This window comes from Aotus nancymaae, unplaced genomic scaffold (genome assembly GCF_030222135.1).
Source record: "Aotus nancymaae isolate 86718 unplaced genomic scaffold, 86718_ANA_hifiasm-v0.15.2.pri h1tg000039l, whole genome shotgun sequence".
Classification (NCBI taxonomy): Eukaryota; Metazoa; Chordata; class Mammalia; order Primates; family Aotidae; genus Aotus; species Aotus nancymaae.
In genome coordinates, this window is record NW_026988453.1 from 9257357 (window position 1) to 9281791 (window position 24435).

The window sequence follows — 24435 nt, forward strand, 5'->3', positions numbered from 1 at the left end:
TCTCCCTTCCACAGACAGCTGGGCACAGCAGGGGAAGCCTCAAATACCCATTCACTTTTCTTCATGAAACAATCTTCCCTCTACCAAAAAAAAAATCCAGGATCCGAATAGAGTCCCCCTCACAGTTTTTCACTTCTCCCCTCTCCTAGTTAGGCTAAGATGTGCCAGTCAGGTTAGAATGGGGACAGGTAGCCAGGGCACAAGGCCAGCCTCTGGGTTCCTGCCACCCGTGGACCCCTAGACATCACCATCCTAGGCCTGCCCAGATCTGGAACACTGTGTGCGCACGGACACCTGTGAATATGGCAGGACCAGGGAGACAGAGAGTTTGATTCTCCCTGGCCACCAGCATCTGGGATTGGGAGCTCATGAAGCAGTCCTCAAACTAGGGACAGCTGTGACACCAGGGTAGTGGGTCCATTCTGGCCTTTTCACCCCGCTTCAGACAGGGCTCCCTTAACTCCAACCCTGACCCTCCCAGCTTTCATGCCCAGTGCCCGAGGTGGGCAGAGAACCTCCAGTAGTCCTGGGGGCAGTGCTAGACCCCAGGGAGTCTTGTCTAAAAGATGTTGGTCTCAGCGGTGGCTTCCTCATCCGCTGGCTCCAAGTCCCTTGGTGACTCTTCAGGTCTGGGTTTCCCACTGAGGGTTAGGCTGAGGCTGAGGGTGGTGGCGGGACAGCTGGAGCGGGTCAGCAGCGTGGTGTGGCGGCTCGAGAGGCTCCCGTTGGAGAGCCGCCGGCGCATCCGGGGCTGGGGACCCCCACAGCAGGCAAGGTGACGCAGGGGCCACGGTAACAGGTGGCTGTTGAAGCCCATGTAGATCCAGGGGTTACAGCAGCTGCTGAGGTTGCCCAAAAGCATGGAGATGGTGGAAGCCACATTGGTGGAATCTACCAAGAGAGAAGCACAAGACGCCTGAGAATGATAGCTCGAAGGGACCTGCGAGAGCGTCCAAGCGCCACAGAGGAGGAACAGATGAGGAAACTGAGTCCTACAGAGGGAAAGGGAGTCACTCAGGGTCCCATAATTAGAGAGACACACAGCCGAGACTTGAACCTGGGACTCCTGACTCCAGAGTCTTACCATGCTGATTTTGTTTGCTTTTGTTGTGTAACCGCAGGGTGAAGGTAGGAGCTGAGGTTTGCTTCAAGTTTAATTGAGAAGAAGGGACATTGCCAGGGATAGGATCAGCCTGAATAGGAGAAACTGACTTTGTTCCAAAAGCTAGACCTTGAGTCCCCTAATGGATGTAGACACACAATGAGACAACTTCTGTAAAATAGGCAGGGAAAATAACCAAGCTCAGGCCCTTCCATCTCCATCTCCATCCCCACTAAACATCACAGATCATGGATTCACACGGCCCTCTGGACTTTGTCCCCCTCTATCCCTCGGAGGCAGGCCCACTCATTCTATATTCAGTCATTGAGTGTGTGGGCACCGACCCTACCTGGCCTTGAGCTAGGGACCTGATGGGACAATCGGTGGAACCTGACTGTCCTGCAGACACCTATGCCACCACTGCCACCTGTGGCAGATCAGGCAGCTTCTATGCACTGGGCCTCCAAGCATTCCTCTCCAGACCAGAACGTGTTCAGTGTTCTTAGACTGTGCCCAGGGAATGCACTTTCCAGCAGGGAAAAACTAATTTTTCTGTTGGGCAGTCAAAATGTGAGGATGCCAAGGCTGATAAATTCCTTCCAGACAAAATATCCTTTCTGAAGACTAAATGAGACCCTCATGCCAACAGGAAAGCTGCAGGGATGAGCCATGGCCTCCTACTAGGTCTGCCGTGGTTATAGCCATGGCATAGGTGCTATGCTGAGTCATCTCGCTCTTCAGCGGAAGTTGTAGAATCATTGAAAGCAATTTCAGAGATGGAAGGAACCTTAGAAGTAAGCTTTCTAGTTTTTATAGCACAGTTAATAAGAGCTGCAACTCGAACCCAGGTCTTTCAGCTCTAAGGTAGAGATTCTACACCCCACCAGAGCTTCAACCAGCAAAATAGAAGGTAAAGCTCAAGTGTCTACTCTGCAAAGCACTGGGAATGCTTTGGATACACTGGTTCCTCGTGCACGTGTCCCAGCGGTATGCTCATGGGTGTGGCAAATCATGGCTCAAGAGAAGGGAAGACACAGGGTGAGAACATTTGATAGAGGGCATGAGTCATAGGGGTGGGAAGCCGAAGGTATCTGGGCCTGCATGGACCGGTTCAGGGAACAGCAGTGAAGGCAGTGGAAAGCGCCTGGAAGTGGAGGAGGGATGATCGGGTTCTGATGTCGGCTGGGCGCAGGGGCTCATGCCTGTAATCCCAGCACTCTGGGAGGCCAAGGTGGGTGGATCACCCGAGGTCAGGAGTTTGAGACCAGCCTGGCCAATATGTTGAAACCCTGTCTGTAATAAAAATACAAAAAATTAGCCGGGCACGGTGATGCACGCTTGTAATCCCAGCTACTCGGGAGGCTGAAGCAGGAGAATCACTTGAACCCAGGAGGCAGGAGAATTGCTTGAACCCAGGAGGCAGAGGTTGCAGTGAGCCGAGATCACACCATTACACTCCAGCCTGGGTGACAAGAGCAAGACTTTGTCTCAAGGTGGGAAAAAAACAGGCGAGAAAGAAAGAGATATGGTTTGGACATTTGTGCCCTCCAAATCTCATGTGGAAATGTAATCCCCATTGTTGGAGGTGGGCCTGATGGGAGGTGAATGGATCACAGGGGTGGACCCCTCATAGATGGCCTCGTGGCATTTCTTTGGTGATAAGTGAGTTCTCCCTCAGTTAGTTCACATGAGATCTGGTTATTTGAAAGAGTCTGGGACCTTTCCCTTCTCTCTCCTGCTGTCTCTTGCCATGTGATACACTGGCCTCCTCCTTCACCTTCTGCCATGATTGGAAGCTTCCTGAGGCCCTCGCTAGAAGCAGATGCTAGCCCTATCCTTCTTTTTTCTTTTCTTTTTGAGACAGGGTCTCGTTCTGACCCTCAGGCTGGAGTGCAGTGTGTGATTATGGCTCACTGCATCCCTGACCTCCTGTGCTCAAGCAATCCTCCTACCTCAGCCTCCTAAGTAGATGGGACCACAGGGGTGAACCAGTGCACCACCACACCTGGCTAATTTTTTTTATGTTTAGTAGAGATGAGGTCTCACTGTATTTTCCAGGCTGGTTTTGAACTCCTGGAATCAGTTGATTCTCCTGCCTCAGCCACCCAAAGTGCTGGGATTACAGGCATGAGCTGCCACATCCAGCCTGGCAACATGCTACTTGTACAGCCTCCAGAACCGTAAGCCAAAATAAACCTCTTTTCTTTATAAATTTCTCAGTCTCTTGGCCAGGTGCAGTGGCTCATGCCTGTAGTCCCAGCACTTTGGGAGACCTAGGTGGGCAGATCACCTGAGGTCAGGAGTTTGAGACTAGCCTAACCAACATGGTGAAACCTCGTCTCTACTAAAAATACAAAATTAGTGGGGTGTGGTGGGTGCATGCCTATAATCCCAGCTACTCAGGAGGCTGAGGCAGGAGACTTGCTTGAACCTGGGAGGCGGAGGTTGCGGTGAGCCAAGATCACACCATTGCACTCCAGCTTGGGCAACAAGAGTGATACTCCGTCTCAAAAAAAAAGAAAAAAAGAAAAAAAATTTCACAGTCTCAGATATTCCTTTATAGCAATGAAAATGGACTAACACAAGGGACAAGCCTCAAAAACAAACTCAGCCTCCTTCTGTTTTGCCTGGGTTCCAGCCTGCTCCCTAGTTAATGTGTAACTACAAGCTGTGGAAGATTTGGGAAGCGGCTTTGACTGAGGGGACAGCATTCATCCTGTCTGCTCCGTTGATGCATATTTAGTGTCCAGATTAAGCCAGAAACAAAGGAGTTCCACAGGTTCCTTCATTTAGGAAGTGTCTGTTTGGTTTGGCTCATCTGAGCCAGGCCTTGGTAGGGGTTGGAGATGTGCCACAGAGGAGGTGCCACAGGGAGATGCCAGAGTCAATGGAGGCTGTGCTTCCCAGCCCTTGAGGGTAGACCTACCACACCCAGTCCAGGCCTCCATTGCCTCCTGCCAGAAACTCATGATGGTCGGGGACGGGCAGGGACGAGGAAACAGGGAGACTCTGACCAAAGTCTTGGGACCAGGGGCCAGGAGGCATGCAGTGGAGGGGAACTGGGTGTACTGGAAAGCAAGTTTAAAGTAATGAATTTCTGCCCCAAGGACTTTCATTTCTCTGGGAGCTCACCGTCTGTAAGATAACCCTTTGGGACAACCCACAGTCCCATGCATTCCTTGCCCAGAGATGCCCTTGGTAAGGGGCGAATCACTCTACACAAGCGAGGGCTGAGGTGTAGAGGAACAGGTTGATGATGATGGTGGACACCACAGGCAAGCAGAAAAGTCTGCACTGGCTGAGTGACAGGAGCACCATCTTCTCAATAAAGGGGCAGATGACCAGCTCACCCCTGGTGCCACTGGCTAAGCCACAGTGTTGGGAGTAAAGCCACGACCTGGATAAAGCTTGGCCCATAAAGGCCTCAATTCAAGCTTGAGCTCTATCTCTCACTAGCAGTGGCATTTTGGACCAGTTATCTTACCTCTCTGAGTCTCAAGTGACTCAAATGTAAAATACAGAAGAAGGCCACTCTTCAATAGCAAGAGGGCTGAATGCACCTGTCCCTAGGAAACCCTCCTTCCTTCTATTCTGTGCTTGGCGAGAGCCGGGAGGTCCCTACAGTTGGTTAGAATTAATATGCCCATTGCTTAAAAGATAATCTGCAAATAGTCTCCTGCCCAGACTGATGTCAGAAGGGTGATGACGAAGGGATACGCTGGAAGTTTGGTATTACTTTTCACTTTTCTTGCACGGTTGTGTTCAATTCACGAATGGCTCTCTCTATTTCATCTCTCCACAAAAGCAAAGCGTTTGGCTTGAGCATGTCCTGGGATGAGCAAACTGAGGTTAGAAACAAGGCAAAGGAAGGGGACAACTTCCTTGGGGCAGGTGGGAATTGGTAGCCTGAGACTGCTGGTTAGTGAACTCTCAGGAAGCTTCCAGAAGAACCTGTGCACAGGACCTGCCTAGGACACTTGCAGGCTGTACCCACTACACGTCCTGAGCTGTGCACACTATAAGATGCACTGTAGGGCACAATCACCCCTGTTCAGAGCCACCCAGACAAGTCGGCATGCACTTGTCCTCGTGCCTCACTCCCGCTTAGGGGAGCAGAAGCAGCTCTTCTGAATACTGCTCTCTCACACTTAGGCTGCCCAGACACAGCCCCAGCCTTCCTGAGAACAAGTTCATCTCTGGACGCCCAGACCATCAGCCACTGTCTAAAGCTCAGGAGGCCGCTGTCTACCACACCCCAGAAAAATGATGAGAGCCAGGCCTCCCGTGTGCCAACCAGAGCACAGTCCTCCTAGAGGTGCCCGTTTTGTTTTTCACGCAGAAGAAAGGTCTCCCTCCTTTTAGAACCACTTTTGGGATCAGGGTTATTAATGGGGTTGAGGAAAAAGACAAGGAGACAGAAGACCTGGGCTTTATTCTGGGCAAGTCATGGTTCTGAGGCAGGAGAATAGTAGAGGGAATGGAGGCTGGATAAAAGGCGGAATGAGTAGGAGCAGAGGCAGGATAAAGAGGAGGGTGCAGAAGCTGAACCGAAACAAAAGTTATATGAAGTGAGTCAAGAGCCCCATGACTGGCTGGATCCAGACCAAACCAGTAAGGGGCAGCTCTTCAGAGATAGGCATGTGTACTAGAGAAAAAGTATCTCTAGAATGACCCCTTATGAGAATCAGCTCATTAAAGCTCATGCATAGGTACTCATAGCATGCATGTACTTGAAATTATGAGATGCAGGCCACGTGCAAGTGCACAAGGGCCAACGTAACTAAGCAACCCACCTATCCAACAAAAGGCAGACACTGGCTAGAAGATTAGGCAGCTGGGCGAAGAGAAAAGGAACACGTAAAAAGATCCAAAGCACACCAAACTGACGCCGATCTCATTTCACAGAGGTCAGCTCACACTCCCCTCTCCGAGAGTGTTACTGAGCTTAATAAACTTTTGCTACTTTGTTATTTGTGTCTGTCACATCCAGTTCTTTGTTTGTGGCACCAAGAACCTGGGACTTCACCACATTAGCCAGTAACAGTTCCTCTCTGAGCCTCTGTTTCCTCATTAGTAACATGAAGAGGATGAGCTGGAAATTTCAGGGTTTTCATGTGCCAACCCTAATTAACTGGAAGTGTCTGTTGAGAAGGAGCTCAAAGTCACGTCCAGGTACGGGAGGGAAGAGGCTGAGAGAGCAAGTTCATCAGCCACAAATTGCTATCATTCTATGATTTTAAATCCCATCTAGCAAACTGGTAGTTGGTGGCCAAATGTGCTAATGGCCATATTTCACTGGTACCACAGAGCATTTTTAAATTGTTAGTTACCAAAATTTTTAAAGCTGGAAATTTCACATAAAAGATACTGACGTGGCGTCGGTAGGCTGAATGGAAGTCATAACTGCCTCTTTTCATGTGGAGCAGGGACCACCTTTCTTAATTGCCCCACTAGTTTGTCACCTGCCTGGCCCTGGGAGGCATTGCAACCTTGCCCTAATCCCCCATCCTCTCTTTCTGCTTCCTCCCACCTCACTGCCCCCACACAGACCCCACACAGGCCGCACACTTGCCTTCATGAGAGGCATTCTCGTCCCACACGGACCACATCTGGACACTGAAGAAGGGAGCCCAGCAAGCGATGTAGGCCAGCACGATGACAAAGGTCATCTTCACTGTTCGGATCTTGGCCCGTGAGATGGTGCTGATGCTGCTGACCCGGGATGGCAGCCCCCGAGTGGCGGCAACCGGGGCCGAAGGTGAGCGTCTCCAGCTCCCTCCTCCTACCCGCCAGGCCTGTGTCTTGACTTTGAGGTTTTTACAGATCTCATGGCAGATGAGGCTGTAGCAGGCCGTGAGTATGGTCACCGGCAGGACGAAGATGGCCAGGGTGGTCCAGGTGAGGTAGACCCGTGGCCCCCAAGGGAAGCGGAAGTCTGCCCAGCAGTCCAGCACCCCTGAGCCCTGGGTCACCTCCTTCAGGGAAAAAATGAAGACCTGAGGGAGGCTGAGGATGGCGGCCAGCAGCCAGGGAGCAGCGATGAGCGGATAGGTGGACTGGCCGGGCTGCTGGAGGCTGCGCAGGGGGTGACAGACAGCCAGGTAGCGGTCCACCGTCATGGCCAGCAGCATGTAGGTGGAGGCGAACATGCTGAGCACCTGCAGGTACTTGACAGCCCGGCACAGGAGGTCGGGGCCCTGGAAGCGGAAGGTGATGTCCCACAGCAGCTGGGGCAGGACCTGGAAGAGCGCCACGGCCAGGTCTGTCAGGGCTAGGTGCAGCACGAACAGGTGCATGCGGGAGCGCTTGCGGCCCAGCTGGCCCAGGGTTAGCAGCACAGCCAGGTTGCCCCCGGTGGCCAGCACCAGGACAGTAGCCAGGACTCCGATCTCCACCTTGGCCACCTCCTCATCCCTGCCCAGCCAGGGTGTTGTGGCGTTGGGAACAGAGAGGGTGCCCCCAGGGGTGGGGTTGGCATTCCGCAGAGGCCCAGAATCCATGGGCAAGGTTTGCTGGGGGGGAAGGATGGAGGGAGGGTGTGGATGCAAGTGGAGAGGTTTGATGGATAAAATGGAGTGGCACGGAAAAGGTTGAAGGTGGAGAGAAAGAGAAGTGTGAGAACGACAGGGAGAAGGCTTGCAAATAGGTGGAAATCGTTCAGAGGACAGGGATAGAGAGGAGGAGGGAGGATGAGCTACGGAAGGAGGAAATGTGGCTGGGATCGCCAATCCCAGTGAGGAAAGGGGACCCAGGAGAGAGAGGAGGGGTCAAGGAGATGCAGAATCCCGACCGGAAGAATCAGGGAGGCTGTGCAGAGTGAGGCTTCTGGAAGGGAAAGAAGGCTGGGGAGCTGCTACCAATCTCAAATCCACCTCAAATTCACTTTCTCCAAACTTTTCTGGAAGCCGAGAGCGGAAGCCCTTCAGCCTGCTTGGAGGCGTGCGGGGTCCGGGGCCGTCGGTGTCGCGCTCAGGGCTGGAAGCCCCAACCAAGCCCGCGCGCTCTGCCGGGTGAGCAGCGGCGCTGCCCAGGCGGGTTTTATGGGCTCCCAGGCCGAGCCCGGGTGCCCGGCTCGCCAGTTGGCTCCTGCAGAGGAGGGCGGCTCCCAGCCGGCGGGAGGACCCAGAGGCCAGCTGCTGGAGGGAGGGGGTCCGAGGGGGCAGCGGACGAGGGACAGGGAGCGAGAGCAGCAGGCGACGCAGGCCAGCGCCCAGCAGCCGACAGGACCGACCGACCCGCAAGCAGGCAGATAAGCTCCTCTGCGCACTCACCCTGGAACTCTCGGGCCGCCTCTCGACAGGTGCATCCCCGGGAGGTGGTGAGAGGCGGTCACTCCTCCCACCACGGGGGAGACTCTCACGCTGGCGGCTCTGTTGGCGCGCCCCCTGCCAGCCGGCTGGCGGACGCAGGCTCCACAAACTTCGGGGGTGGCCAGGTGGGCGAGGCGGCATCCCTGATGGACAGTCACCTGGGAGTGACGTCTGACCGCAGACCCTGTGCTAGGCGTAGGGAGAGGAAGAGAAAGTGAGATTTGTGAAGTTTGTGAAGGTGGGGGACGGAAGAAGCTAAACCTGGGATCCCTGGTGCGCTTGACGGGTGGGGACAGCGGGAGAAATTCCCGGTATTTGCATCCTCAAGGGACGTCTTAACTTCTGGCCTATGTGCTTTTCCTGCCTTAGGTGCTTCCAATATCCTAAACGCAGTTAATCACTCTGCCAGGTAGAAAACAGGCCCAGAGAAGTTCAAGAACTTGATTTAGAAGATTATTGAACGAGTAAGCAGCAGAAGCCGGTCTCGAACCAGCCCCAGGTGCCATTCTGATAGCACAGCAGCAGCACTTACACCCAACAGGCTCAGCTAAATTCTGTGTGAGAGGCACTGGTGCTGAGGATTAAAATAAAAACAAAACACCATCCAGTCCAGAGGCAGCTTACAGCTCAGTAGAGAAGGTATGGTGAGGTATTGGCTGTGAAATTCACTTTATCTTCAGTACGCAAGATGGACTATTGGGACTCTCCCTAGAGCAGATTAGAAGTTAGGAGTGACATAGTCGGCCGCAGTGCTGACGCCTGTAATCCCTGCACTTTGGGAGGCCAAAGTGGGTGGATCATCTGAGGTCAGGAGTTAGAGACCAGCCTGGCCTACATGGTGAAACCCTGTCTCTACTAAAAATACAAACATCAGCCAGGCATGGTGACACGTGCCTGTAATCCTAGCTACTGGGGAGGCTGAGGCAGAAGAATCGCTTGAACCCGGGAGGTGGAGGTTGCAGTGAACCGAGATCATACCATTGCCCTCTAGCCTGGGAGACAAGAGTGAAACTCCATCTAAGACAAAAAAAAAAAAAAAAAAAAAAAAAAGACGACATTAGGAGTGACAATAGCATGGTCCCAGACTCTCAGAAAGGGCAGGGTGTGACAAGAGGGAGGTCCTTTTGTGCTGCCTTTTAACCAGACTCTCCTTTATAATATTAGCAGACATCCAATTAGCATTACTTCTAGAAGGTTCCTTCTCCTCAACAGCCTAGAAATTCAGCTCCTTCATTCCATCCCATGGCCCCTTACCATTTAGCTGCCTAAAATAAAGTAACATGCTCCTTTTGTGCTTTGGAGCCGAAGCTTCCACCTTCCCAAAGATTTTGCTCTTTATGAGTGATTTTCAGTCTCTCTTTTTCCCATCCATTTGCAAACAAGCTCTAGTAACGTTCATTTAAAAAGAAAATTATAACTCTCATCAGCCACTATACTCCCACTTCCAGCTATTACAATCCCTTCCATTTCACAGCAGAACTTCTCAAAAGGGCTGTCTATGCTTGTCCCCATTCTCTTACTCCCAATAAATGATACATTGTACTATTCTGGAAATTGCTTTTTAAATTCTACATTATGGTCAGGGTGGTTGGTCATGCCTATAATCCCAGCACTTTGGGAGGCCAAGGTGGATGGATCACCTGAGGTCAGGAGTTCAAGACCAGCCCGGCCAACACGGTGAAAACCCATCTCTACTAAAAATACAGAAATTAGCTGCTCGGGAGGCTGAGGCAGAAGAATCTCTTGAACCCAGGAGGCAGAGACTGCAGTGAGCTGAGATCGAGCCATTGCACTCCAGCCTGGGCGACAAGAATGAAACTTCATCTACATAAATAAATAAACAAGTAAATTCTACATTATTTTTGAGATCTGTCTATGCTGATACATAGGCTAGATCTAGTTCATTTATTTTTAACTACTGCATAGTATTTAAGCATGTGGATACAGCACGTTTTGTTCACCAGAAATTTATCCAATTTTTAGAATTTATTTCCAGCTTTTCCTCCTGTTTATTTTGATTTTAAAATGCTACAGTGAATGTTCTCATATGCCTCTGTGTGTTCATGTGTCAGACTTTCTCCCAGGTGTGTATCTAGAAGTATATGCTGAGTATAAGCACTGTTGTGTTATATAATGTATGAGTTTTCAACTAATTAGGACCATATCCTGAGTTTTATCTCAAATTAGTTGTACTAAATTAGTTGTCCAACCAGCTGCATTTTAGTTTCCCAACGTCTTCACATTCAGACTTTTAATTTCTATCAGTCTGATAGGTGTAAAATAGCATCTCGTTTCGCTTTATTTCTCTGATTACTAAGTATTTTGAGTATCTCTCCCTGTATTTATTCATTGTTTGGATTTTCTCTTCTGTGAATTATTTATATCTTCTGCTCGGCTTTTTATTAGGTTGTTTTTCTTATCAAATTGTAGGACCCCGATATATTCTCATATGAATTTTATATATTCTATATAATATATATGTTGAAAATATCTTCTCTAATCTGTCACTATCTTTTTACTTTGGATGGGGTCATTTGTTACACAGAAAATTTAAATTATAATGCAATCAATACTCCCTTTTATTATTTCAGCTTTTTGTGTCTTGTGTTCTGTACCTTGAAAATAGAAATATTTCCCTTTGTATTTTCTTCTAAAAAATTTAACTTTTATTTTTCATATTTAGAACTTTAACCTATCTGGAATCTATTTTTGTGTTATGTGTGGAGTAAGAACGTAACTTCATTTTTCCCCCACATGGCAAACCAATTACTCCATTTATTGAATTGTCCACCATTTCTCAACTATCATCTGTATAATATATTATTTCAGATTTTATATGAGGCTATTTCTGGAATCTCTAGTCTATTCTATTAATTTATTTTTCTATCCCTGTCCCAGTATTTCACTATTTTAGGTATGACAGCTTTCTAATGAGATTTAATGCTTGGTAAAAACACGCCTCCTTTGTTCTTATTTTTAAAATGTTTCTCACAATTTTGAAATGTTGAAATTTGGTATCAGTTTATGAGTTCCCAAAAAGCTCTGTTGTTGAACTTTTGGTTCAAGACATTGAACTTTAGCGATTAATCTGGGAGATAATTGATATATTTATTATTTCATTCAAGTCTATTCTTACATCCTTCAATAATGTTTTATAATTTTCTTTATAAATGTTTTCTCATCTTTTGAGAGATTTATTTCTCTGTACCTTATAGTTTCTGTTGCCATTGTATATATAATTTTGTACTATCACATTTTCTAGTTACTATCGGTTATTGTCAGTATATAGGAACAATGTTGATTTTTGTGTCTTGCTTTTATATCCAGCAGTTTTCCTGCAGTTTGTAAGTAATTTTGGATTATCTATACATACAATATTGCCTGCAAACAACAATATTTTTTTCTCCCAATCTATTTAGCTCTTCTCCTTCTCGTCTTATCGTGAAGGCTAAGACTCCGGTACAATGTCAAAGAGCACGCATCATTGCTGTTTCTACCTTTAATGAGAATGCGCCTAAAGTTTCACCATTATTTATTATATTTATGCTAGGTCCTCTTCACTTTTTAATTTTTAAAATTACTTATTTTTACACATGCATAAAGATTCAAATGATTCTACAGTAGTTGTTATGAGAAAAAGTAATTCCCTCATACTACTGTTTTTCAATTTCCTATTTTTCATTTTCTTCCCTTTTTAAATTTTTTTTACTAAAAAGAAACTGTAACCATACATAAAAGCAGAGAGAATAGCATGAGGAAATTCCATGCTTTCATCATCCAGCTTTAACAATTACCAACAGATAGCCAATCTGTTTCATCTAAATCTTTATCCATTTCCTTCCATCCTAAAATTATTTTGAAGCAAATGTCAGACATCATATCATTTTATCTGTATTTCATATATGTATTTCCAAAGGATAAGGACTCTTAAATATAACTACAACACCTTACCATCCTTGTATTAGTTAGTGTTCTCCAGAGAAACAGAACTAACAGGAGATGTGTGTGTGTGTGTGTGTGTGTGTGTGTGTGTGTGTGTGTGTATCGAGAGAGAGAGAGAGAAAAAAGGATAGAGAGGGCGAGAGAGAGAAGACTTATTATAAGAAATTAGCTACATGATTTATAGAGGCTGAGACATCCCAAAATCTACAGTTGGCAAGCTGGAGACCAAGGACAGACAAAGTATAGTTCCAGTCTGAGTCTGAAAGCCTGAGAACCAGGAGAGCTGATGGTGTCAGTTCCTGTATGAAAGCCAGCAGGCTTGAGACCCAAGAAGAGCAGATTTTCCAGCTGGGGTTTCAAGGCAGGAAAACAACAATTTCCCAGTGTAAGCAGTAAGGCACAAAGAGTTCCCTTTTATTTGAGGGAGGATCTGCCTGTTCTATTCAGGCCTTTACTGATGGGATGAGGCCCACCCACATCAAGAAGAGCAATCTGCCTTATTCAGTTTATTGATTTAAGTGTTAACCTCATACAAAAGCACACCGAGAATAATGTTTAACAAACATACCCAGAATAATGTTTAACCAAATATCTGGGCCCCCCATGGCCCAGTCAAGTTGATACATAAAATTAACCATCACGATCTCTAAAACTATTAATAACTCTTTAACATTATCACATATTTTGTCAGTGTTCATTATTTCTTAATTGTCTAAAAACGGAGTTTTATTGTCTTTAAATTTTTAGTGGTTTATTTGTTTGAATCCAGATTCAAATAAGGTTCATGCATTGGCATGGTTTAATGTGTCTCCTAGGTCTATGATTTGTAGATTACACTTCCTTCCCTTTGTATGCTTTGTTCCTTGCAGTGTTGTTGTTAAAGAAACCAGATTGTTTTGTAGAATTTCCCACAATATGTGTTTTCAAAATTGCATCCCTGTGAATTTGTCTAACAAGTTTCTTTGTTTGCTGATGCCTGTTTGCCCGATGGAAATAGATGCTTAGCGAGGCAAAGAAAAATTTAAAAATTAGCACTGAGACAAAGGATCTTTCAGCAACGCAAGTTTTACTTCCCAGACTGCAGGAAGGGTACCCTCGCTAGCCATTGTGCCACGAGAGAACAAAGGAAAACAGACACATTTATTCCTTACGCATTTGGGGTCATCCTTACTGCTGTGTCTGATCTCCATTGGCTGAAGCCAGACCTCACACTCTAACCTAAAACCCGATTGGCTAACAACTTAAAACTTTCTAAACAGGTAAAAGCAATGGAGAGCTGGGAATGCCTGTGAGCACGTTCAGCACAGATATTTTGGTTAAAGTACAAGGACATAGAATGTATTACACGCCTGTAAGCATGGCATGTCTAACAGTTACATAGGCTAGGGCTTAACAAAGTTATTAGCACATTATGATTTATTCATTAACAAGAAAGGAAACTTTAAAAAGGAACTTTTCTACTTCTCACATTCTGGTTAGTATTTTTTTTTTTTTTTTTTTTTAGCAAGAGTACTTCATAGGTGTTATTGGGTGCAACCATCAGGGATATGTAATGTGTGATTGTCTCTCTTTTTGTGAAGTTATCAGCCATTGTTAATTATTGCACAGATCCAATAATTCATCAGCATTGCAAAATGATCATATTCTATTATTCCGTCCTTATTAGTTTAAAAAATTCTGTGAAGAGAATCTTCTCTCGTCAACTATTTGGTTATCCTTAGGCATAGTTTGTGCAGAAAAGACAGAATAAATGCTTATTTTCCCATTATTAATAGCTTTCAAGATAATAAATTTGTTTTCTGGAATTCTTCAAATCATGGATTTAAACATATTTTACATGTTTGAGTCAGTTATAGTTATTACTTTGATGCTCCAACTGTCCCATCTTTAGCAAATGGAGATGATTTATGTTGGTACCTTAGTCTTCTTGTGTTGTTGTTTATCAATGAATATTTTAACATTTTAATGTGTATATGTATATTTTTTCTTTTTTTTGAGACAGTCATGCTCTGTTGCCCAGGCTGGAGTGCACTGGCATGATCTTGGCTCACTGCAACCTTCACCTCCTGGGTTCAAGTGATTCTCCTGCCTCAGCCTCCTGAGTAGCTGGGATTACAGGCGCCCACCACCATGCCCAGCTAATTTTTGTATTTTTAGTACAGACAGGGTTTCACCATGTTGGCCAGGCTGGTCTCAAACTCCTGATCTCAAGTTATCTGCCCATCTCAGCCCCCAAAAAGTGCTGGGATTACAGGCATGAGCCACACCACCCAGCCCTAATGTATATATCTTTTTAATTGAGGAACAATTCCATGCACCATAAAACTCACCCTTTTAAAATGTATGGTTCAGTGGTTTTTAGTATATTCAAAAAGTTGTGCAACTATCACCGCCATCTAAGTGCAGAATAATTGCCTCACCCAAAAAAAAAACCAGATACCCATTAGCGGTCACTACCCATTCCTCTTCCCACTCCCAGTTCCCGACAACCCCCATTCTACTTTCTGTCTCTACGGATTTTTCTATTGCGGGCATTTCATGCAAATGGCATCATACGATACGTGGTCTTTTGTGACTTGCTTCTTTCACTTAGCACAATGTTTTCAAGGTTCATCCATGTTTTAACAAGTAGCAGTACTTCCTTTCTATAGATAGATAATATTCCCTTGCATGGATATACCATGGCTTGTTTGTTTTCTGTCAGTCAATGGACACTTGGGTTGTTTCCGCTTTGGGCAGATTACAAATAACACAGGAAATGAACATTCATGTACAAGTTTTCGTGCGGACATACATTATTAATTTGAGGGGTACATACCTAGGAATGGAACTGCTGGGTTATGTGGTAACTCTGTTCATGTTTTTGAGGAACTGCCAAACTTTTTCAAAATTGGCTGTACCATTTTATCCTGCGTCCTTTTTTTTATAAAGTCTTAGTGTTATTTGATAGCTCTATTGCTTTCTGCCATGGCAAGACATTTTTGGTGTAAGTGGCATACTGTACATTTTTTAAATTCTTTTTTTCATTGAATGTATCCTGTAGATCATTTCATGGGAAAATTCAGAGATGTTCCTCTTTCCTTATTGCAGTTTTTTAGTACTCCAGTGTATGGAAGCACCATACTTTATTCAACCGGTCACCTTCGATAGGCTTTCTGATTGTGTCCAGTCTTGCTGTTACAAACAGTGCTCTAATAAATTGCCTCTTTCTATAGATAGATAAGTAGATAAATAGATCTATAAAGATATATACATATATATGTGTGTGTGTATCTTTTCATATTTCACTAGTATAATCTCTGTGATAGGCTCCTAGAAGTGAGATTACTGGGTTAAGGGTATTTGCATAAACAATTCTCTTATATATTGCCAAATTATCCTCTGTAGGGATTGAACCAATTTGCATGCTGACTAGGAATGCATGAGAGTGTCTATTTTCCCAGTCTTGCCAACAGTGTATTCTTAAATTTTGGATTTTGCCGATCTGATAAGTTAGAAATAATATCTCAATTTAGTCTTGATTTGAATGCCTTTTAAGTGAGGCTGAACATCTTTTTATAATGTTAAGGGACATTTGCATTTCTTTTTCTAATAATTATTGATATGTCTAGCTGATTTTTCTGTGATTGTTGACCTTTTTAATTATCCTTTTTGAGAAATTTTCTATGCCATGGAAATTAACCTTTGTCTGACATTTAAGTTGCAAATATTTTTTCCCATTTTGTCACTGATCTTTTTTCTTGACTTATGGTATTTCTTGACATAGGTCACCATTTTAAATTCAATTAGTAGATTTATTTGCTATTAACCTTGATATTTTTAAATTACAAATATATACTGCCACTTCTTGGTTTTTTAGTTTTAGGAATTTTCTATTCACCTTCCCTTCGGCAGATGAGCAGATAGTGCCCTTTCAGCAAAGACTCAACATCGACATTGCACATTTTCGGTACTCCACCCCCCAGTATACTCATGGGAATAGAGATTGTGCATCCTCATCTGAAACCGATGTCATAAGAACCAAAAGTTGGATCTTAAGGGAATAATAAAGATTTTGTAACACTTCCTCCCAAAAATAATAGTTAAAAATAAAAAATAAGGCACAATTTATCCTCAGATAATTTAATCGAATCATTTACAAAAGGATTTGCTTCCCTGGATTTGAATGTTGGTTTCTACATTATCAACTAGTCTACATAAGAGGCAGAGAAATCTAAATTCAAATTGTTAAGTGTCAGTTCCATTGAAGAAGAAAGAAGTTCTGTTTTCATATGTTCAACTTGAACACAATGTTTTCAGGAACAGACCTATCATGACAAAATTTGTTTCTCAGGATACGTATGTATCAATATCTCTTCATTTAATAATCTCCCATTTCAGCCAAAGGGCGAATTCAAAATTCTTCTTGCATTATTATTTTCCAAAGAAGAGTGAGGACATGTGTCCCTCTTGTGCCACACCGTAACCTGGACAGTAGAAAGTGACTAAGGATATTTTTCTCCCTGAAGCCTTTGGGTCCCTGGCCGGAAGAGGTCTCTTCTTGGTTAGGACTCAGAACGCTCACAGAACGTTGTGACCTGCCAGAGCTGGCATTGCACAGAGAGCTTCCTGGGCAACTCTCAATTCACTGTCCCATAAATGTCCAGATGGAGGAAGTGGTCTGGGGAAGACGGACCATTACGAAGATTAATGCACCTTTTACAGCTAGGAGCAGCCTTGATATTGCCACCGTCTTCTGTTAGGTTGGTTTAACCCTGAGTTTGATGGACAGTAAACAGGTAAAAGGAATTGTGTGAAGGACAGGAGGGTTCGCCTGGCTGGTTTTGATTTCAGGGGCACCCAGAAAGTCTCCATTTTGCTCCTCTAACCATAGGATGACATGTACAGTCACAAAATGTTGCAGTTGAAAGAGACTTAAGTTTTGCTTCTGGCTTAGAGGGTGAGTACTGATGGAAAGGGCCTCAAAGATCAAGTCCCATTCTCTCATTTTCCAGAACAAAGTCCAAACTGAAAGCCAAAGAGACAAATGACATTCTTAACATCACACAGAGACGGTCTAGCCTGGAGCAGGGGAGGGCAGGACCCAAGGCTACCCGGGAGCTCTTTCTTCCCTTTCTGTGCATCTGAGGGCAGCGGTTCCCCACCCGGGTTGCACACTCACATCTCCAGGACAAATGGTAAAATGCCTAAGACACACCCGCAGAGACTCTGATTCACTGCCTTAAGGCAAAAGATTCAGCCCTGAAGCCACTAAAGCCAACTCAACTTCTGCAATGTGCTTGGCACAGCACAGAAGCCCAATAAACTTTTACTGAATGTTAATTCAGAATTTAATGAGTACGAATGAGTAAACGATTATCCTTGCCAGGTAATATTGCCTAATTTTTTTCAACTGGATGGTAGAATTTCTAAAATTCACCAAAGTAGAGAGGATAGTATAATAATTTGTATAGTATATGATTTGTGTTTTTACAGGGGCTTTTTAGAGAGTATATCAGAGAAATGACTCTAATGGTGGTAAGAATTTCAGTCACCCCCACTGGACCAGGGGCATGTTATGTGTGTACAGTGGTTTAATGGGAGGTTTTCAGGCCTGTGAGGGGATTTAGTGCCTAGGCATCCCAGCATCTAAACAGGGGCTATAGCCCTTTCAGAATAGGAACACTCTCCCCTGGAAGCCCCGTGGCAGACCTCAGCTCCAAGCGGGGAGAGGCATAGTTAGAGTGAGATAGTTTAATTGGCGATGGGGCTGGAATCTCCAGGGGTGCTTACTTAGCTCTCTGACATGGCTTCTTAGACAAAAATTAGCCAGGGATAGTGGTGCACACCTATAGTCCAAGTACTTGGGAGGCTGAGGCCAGAGGATCACTTGAGGCTTGAGCCTAGGAGATTGAGGCTGCAGTGAGCCTTGGCTGTGCCACTGCACTCCAGCCTAGGTAATAGAGAAAGCCCATCTCCAAAAAAAAAAAAAAAAAGAAAGAAAGAAAGAAAAGAAAGTAATCCAGCCCACCAGTTTTCAAAATGGAACCCAAGAGTTCCCCAAAGGTGTTCCGGGGGTTCCCTTGGGGCAAAGGCAAGGCCAAGTGGGTGGGGTTCCTAGAAAAATTGCTATTCATAAAACTAATGCTAGGGCCTCTCTTAGAAAGGAATTGCCTTTGCTTAGGAAAAGACCTAAGGAGATAGAGGTAAGGCCTTGGTGGTAGGGTCTGGAAGGCAGCAAGGAAGAGAAGGTTAAACCATTAGCGTGAAGAATTAACAGGATTTGTAAAGTGAGGAGGAGCCACCGTAGGACTAAGGGACTAAAGTGAGGAGGAGAGAGGAGGGAGAGAAGGCGGCACTGTGGCTGAACGCCGGTGCAGAGTCAGCAGTGATGATACTGGAGCTTTTTAAGAACTGGGAAGTTTAATTCTAGCTGTGTGCTCTAATGGCCCTGTGACGTACACATGCCATCCCTGGCTCCCCTCCACACGTAGATACTTTGTGTAAAGGACTGGGAGAGAAAAAGTCCTGTCCTACATTCCTGCCAATGTTGAGGCAGAGAAGAAGAAAAAACTGCAAAATACAGAATGTGGCAGAGCTAGACACTGGAGCCCAGGGTGATCGGGAGTAAGCAAGGGCGTATGGACTCACGGAGTGTATGGGGTTCAGGAGGGTCTTCTCCAGATCCTGAGGAGCAGGTGACCCAGTGATATCAACACTAGCACAGGCCGGGTGCAGTGGCTCACACCTGTAATCCCAGCACTTTGGGAGGCCTAGGCAGGCAGATCACCTGAAGTCAGGAGTTCGAGACCAGCCTGGCCAACATGGCGAAACCCCGTCTCTACTAAAAATACAAAAATTAGCCAGGTGTGGTGGTGGGCACCTATGGTCCCAGCTACTTGGGAGGCTGAGGCAGGAGAATAGCTTGAACCCAGGAGGCACAGGTTGCAGTGAGCTGAGATTGCACCACTGTGACAGAGCAAGACTTGGTCTTCAAAAAAAAAAAAAAAAAGACCGGGTGCAGTGGCTCACACCTGTAATCCCAGCACTTTGGGAGGCTGAGGCGGGCAGATCATGAGGTCAGGAGTTCAAGACCAGCCTGGCCAACATAGTGAAACACTATCTCTACTAAAAATACAAAAAAGTAGCCAGGCATGGCGGCAGGTGCCTGTAATCCCAGTTACTTGGGAGGCTGAAACAGGAGAATCGCTTGAACCTGGGAGGTGGTGGTTGCAGTGAGTGGAGATCATACAACTGCACTCCAGCCTGGGCAGCAGTGTGAGACTCTGTCTCAAAAAATAAAAAAGACTAGTGCAATACTTGGGAGGCTGAGGCAGGTAGACCCCGTGAGTCCAAGAGTTCAAGACCAGTCTGAGTAACATAGAAAGACCCTGCCTAAAAGAAAAAAAAAAAAGACTAATGTAATCGCCCCTAGCTGATCTCCTTACCTCTTGTCAAATGATTTCATTTTGTTCTGCTGGTTGATTATTTATCTGAAAACAATTTCTATCACAACTCTCCCCTGTGAATGTAATGACACTTTCCTGCTTATTAGATTAAACCAAATTTCTGAAGCCTGGCCTCTCGCACTACTGATCTGCTTTGATCAAGCTGGTCTCCCAGGACCACTTCCATCCACACTGCTGCCCTGTCCTTTGCTTTGCTATTCCCTCACCTAAAAATGCTCTTTGCCTCTGTTGATTTATCCAAACCTACCAGGCTTCAAGGCTCCTCATCTCCACAATTCTGGACAGCAGGGGAGTCTCTCCTTCCCAGCATCACAGTGCAGATGAACTTGGTAATGGAAACTTGGTCAAGCTCAAATTTCCACACGTCCCTAGCAAAGTTGTAAATGTGCTGTTTGATGGAGAGAATCACCAATGATGTCTCTTGTGTCTTCAGCAAATGATGGCTACATGTCCCAGGCTTTCTGAGACATACTCAATTTCAAGTACTCTGCTTCTTGCAAAACTTCTTTCAGATCATGCATGTAATTTAAGGTTCAGAAAATACAGACTGTGCTAGCAGTGCTGCTGAAAAAATATATATCGCAAGGGTCCCACTCCATGGGGCTCGACTGTGTCCCCGTTACGAATTTGAGCCTGGCAAGCTGGGTAGGAACTGGTGGGCTGTAGGCTGTGTTTGTTTCAGGGCTTCATGGAGCATTCATGATTGGATCCCCTGGGACTGATGTCTGTTTCTCAACACTCAGATCTTAAACTGCTGGGGATTGATGGCCTTGTCCCAATCTCCTAGAAATTGTCCCAGGTTGGAAAGAAACTCATCAAGGGAGGAAAGCATGAGAGTCAGCATGTGCATGTGAGACTCTCAAAGTAGCATAGTATGGTGACACCCAGATTACTTTCCAGCTCAGTCCCGGTGCCATCTGGGCAGGGTTCCTCAGGACAGGAACATTCATGAACCAGAAGAGCAGGTCAAACAAAAAAGCCTGCCACCAGAAGTGCCGGAGGGCACAGAGCAGAGGCTACCTCTTGCTGGGGCCTCCAAACAGATTCTAACACTGGGGTGGCACTCAGCAGGGTGGCTATGAGACCAGGACAGAGAAGTGAACACCTCTACTGGGAGGCAGGAGCCACAGCATCCCCATCATGTGACCAAGCAAACCAGTACTGCGACAGGAGAAACTTCCAGAAAGCCAGAACACCAAACCAGGGGTCTGGGAGCCACTTGGTGAGCATGGGGAGCCACAGAGAGGGAACCTCACCAGGTGGCCAGAAGGACTGCAGCCCAGCCACACAGGTGAGGAGGACACCCCAAGATGAGCAGAGGTTTCATCAATTTTGCTGGTGGGTTGTCTGAGCCAGAGAGGTGTTTTGTGTTTTTTGTTTCTTGAGATAGGTAGTATTGATCCATAAGTGGAATCAGTGCTCAGGACAGCATCAGTTACTTTTAATAACTCATCTTTGGCTGATAATGAGCTGAGCAGATTACAGAGCCTCTGCATACCCCAAGGCCTGTTTCGGGGTGCTTACATTTATGCAAGGGAAAGTCACCCTGAGCACTTGGGCACAGAAAGGTCATTTCCTGCCCCTTTAGGAAGATCCTGCAGCCTGAGTGTCTCTTCTCCCTCTTATCCTCTTTCCCTTTCTGGACCTTCATTATAAACATGCCCAGGGGTTGACTCCTGGAATAGGAGGTTATGTTTTCATTCCCCTGCTTTTGTTTACAGTTGCCCCTACTTGAGTCATTGTGATGTAATTGAAGGTAGTAAGACAGTTTCCATAAAATGGAAACTCTTTTTGTTTTTTTGGTAGTGGTAGAATTTATTCAAACGTGCCTTAATACAGGCGCTGGGGCTTGCCCATGGTGCTCTTGACATATAAGGCCTGGACATTCTGCCAGTTTTTCTTGAGCAATGACACCAAGAAGTTGACAGCCAGGTGAATGTTATACACAAGCTCATCGTCTGTCATCTTCAGGTGACCAACAGCCACAGTCAGACATAACACCTTCTTCGTCTGGAACTTGATCGTGGACTTCACCTCTTCCACTTTGGCCACCACGTTTTCATTGTGCGTGACCAGGGAAGGGAACTTTCCTGCCTTATTTAGCCCTGGGCTGAGGATTTGTGGAATCTGCTTGATCAGAGACTCTGAAGCCAAAAATGCATCATACTTCTTGGCCAGCTTCTTGACCAGTTTTTTATTCTTGAGTTTTTCAGTGCCTCGATGTCCATGTGGGGGATATCCACAGCCTTGGCCTCGTCACGGTGCTGCGGGTCCCCCAGGACACACATGGAGAACTTGGGGCAGGGAGTGGACTTAAGCCTGACGGTGCCCACAAAGTGCTTGTCCTTCTGGGGGTCATAGTTCTTCAAGCTGTTCTGCAACTCCACCGTCTCCAGGAACTTGCGGCGCTCACACTGGTTTCCGAGCAGGACTTCCCTCACCGCCTCGTACAGGGTGTCGCTAGAGACTTTGCTGTTCATGGCTTCTTGCACTGCACTAACCGGAAAAGAAAAAATGGAAACTCTTAACAGCTACTTGCAGGTTATCGTGAAGATGAGAGATTGTGTGTGCGTGGGACCTAACAGAGCTTCGTGCATAGTAAGTGTTCAGTGAAATGCATGTCATATTATTTAATGCTACAGCTGTGCTCTGCTGCTCCTCCTGGCTCTGGCTCCCCTTTTTCTTTTTAGAAAGTGAACATTGCCTGGAAAATTAGGGACTAAAATGTATTTCCATTTCTCTGTAATCTGCTCAGTCTGTAATATACTGTCTTTTTGGTATTCTACTCTCGAGGGCTGAGTGATGGTATGGGAAGGCAGAGATGAAAAGATTTTTGTTAGTGGCCCAAGCACTTTGATTATACCCAGACATCACTGACAGTACACTGTGCTTCCAGTGTATCACCTTGCTAATTTTCCAGGTATGCAGTGAGAGCCATTAGAAGCTCCTTCCTCCTTTTTTCTTCTGAATAGTTTTTCAAACTACTTCAGCATGAAATTAGTCAACTACCAGAGGCTAGAAGGAATAAAATGGAGAAATAAAATCTTTTCAGGGAAGACAAAATACCAGAAATCATTTAAGAATAACTGAACCTAACTTATATCCACTTATTATGTCCCTTCCAGATTTAAAATATAACTCTTCTGAATCTGTAGCCTGTAGGCCGACAGCACCACACTCTTCTGGGGTACCTGTCTGAGGCATAAAATGCAGATTCCTGAGCCTCACCCCAGTCCTACCAAATCAGTCTTTGGAGGTGAGAACCAGGGAGTTACATTTTAAATAAGTTGCCCACTGGAGTTTGAGAATCACGATGGTTTAGGGAATATAAAGAAGTCTAGTTCATATCTTTAGACAGCTTGCAATATAGTAAAGATGACTTTTAAAAAATCAGGAAGGCGATATAATGACTGTGTGTTTTAGAAAGATTATTCTGGCAGCAGTAAGCAGAATGGGCTTCAGAGGGGAGCGGGAGGCAGGAGATCTAGTCGGAGATTTTTGCAAAAAGCCTGGAGTAAGAGAAGAGCTGGAGCTGCTGGAAAGAGAGGGGAAGATGTTACATGTCAACCTCCATCACATGTGTGTTTTTTATCGCAGGTAGTCAACCATTCCTTTTGGAAGTTGGAAGGCTATAGATGACAGACAAATAAAAAGCATGAAATAGCCCAAACAAACTGATTCCATTTACGCTAGTAGAGACCAAAAGCCCTGGAAAGGTAATCTGTCTTTCCTGAGTGTAATTCAAAATAAAACAATACTGGGCTGGGCGCCGTGGGTGGCTCATACCTGTAATCCCAGCACATTGGGAGGCCAAGGCAGGCAGATCACTTGAGGTCAGGAGCTCAAGACGAGCCTGGCAAACATGTAAAACCCTGCCTCTACTAAAAATACAAAAATTAGCCAGGTGTGGTAGTTCATGCCTGTGATCCCAGCTATTTAGGAGGCTGTGACATGAGAATCACTTGAACCCCGGAGACAGAGGATGCAGTGAGCCAAGATCATGCCACTGCACTCCAGCCTGGGTGACAGAGTGAGACTCTGTCTCAAAAAAACCCCAAAACCCCAAAAAAAATACTGAAAGCTCATATGCATACTGAAATTGTATAAGCTTCTCTCTAGATATTCCAGTTGCAATATTCTGGACAATTTACTAAAGCTGCCTTTTTCTATTTTTTTTTTTATTCCTCTGCTTTGCTGGGCCCTAAATATGGGCATTATCTTCCTATGGAGTAGTCAGGACTAGCTAGGCAGGCAGAGTGGGTGAAAATAAGTCAGAGGATACTTTGGGAGGGGTTGTTGGTGGTGAGCTTTAGGACAGATTTCACATGGGGTGTTGAACATGGAATGAAAGTAAGAAGAGGGAAGGCATTGACAGGAGATGAGGCTGACAGGGGCAGAGGGCCTGCAGCTTCTGGGTAAAGTTGAACTCAGCCCAGACTGTTGTAGAATTAGACAAGTAGCTGCACAAACAAGTGTGAATATCCCTCCAGTGTCAGGGCAGGTTGCTTCCGCTCCTGTGTTCCTCTGCAGTTAGCATCAGGTGTGCAGGGCTCTGAGACTGAAGAGAATGCATCTCTTGACTTTGAAAAAAGGGCCAGAAAATGTCACTGGCTGACATAAAGCCGAACAATCA

At 45.7% G+C, this 24435-nt stretch overlaps 1 protein-coding gene, 1 long non-coding RNA gene and 1 pseudogene across 2 annotated transcripts; 1 reads left to right on the forward strand and 2 right to left on the reverse strand.

Moving 5' to 3' along the window:
- Positions 1-559: 559 nt before the first annotated feature.
- On the reverse strand, positions 560-7602 carry AVPR1B (arginine vasopressin receptor 1B). Its single transcript, XM_012459204.3, has 2 exons — positions 6675-7602; positions 560-891 (listed from the first exon to the last, which is right to left on the reverse strand). Exons 1-2 carry the CDS (start codon positions 7600-7602, stop codon positions 560-562), a joined length of 1260 nt encoding a protein of 419 aa, XP_012314627.2.
- An 892-nt stretch (positions 7603-8494) lies between these two features.
- LOC135268199 (uncharacterized) lies at positions 8495-17055 on the forward strand. Its single transcript, XR_010336478.1, has 3 exons — positions 8495-8537; positions 8782-9051; positions 16741-17055. It is a non-coding gene; the product is annotated as an uncharacterized LOC135268199 (long non-coding RNA).
- Positions 17056-21632: 4577 nt separating this feature from the next.
- On the reverse strand, positions 21633-22282 carry LOC110569569 (large ribosomal subunit protein uL1-like; annotated as a pseudogene).
- Positions 22283-24435: the final 2153 nt, after the last annotated feature.

What these genes read in the sequence shown, in the direction of transcription:
- AVPR1B (XM_012459204.3), bottom strand. Translation starts at nt 7,602, where the DNA reads ATGGATTCTGGGCCTCTGCGGAATGCCAACCCCACCCCTGGGGGCACC. An exon ending in CGAGAATGCCTCTCATGAAG is followed by an intron (nt 892 to 6,674) that starts GCAAGTGTGCGG and finishes CTCTCTTGGTAG; the next exon opens with ATTCCACCAATGTGGCTTCC.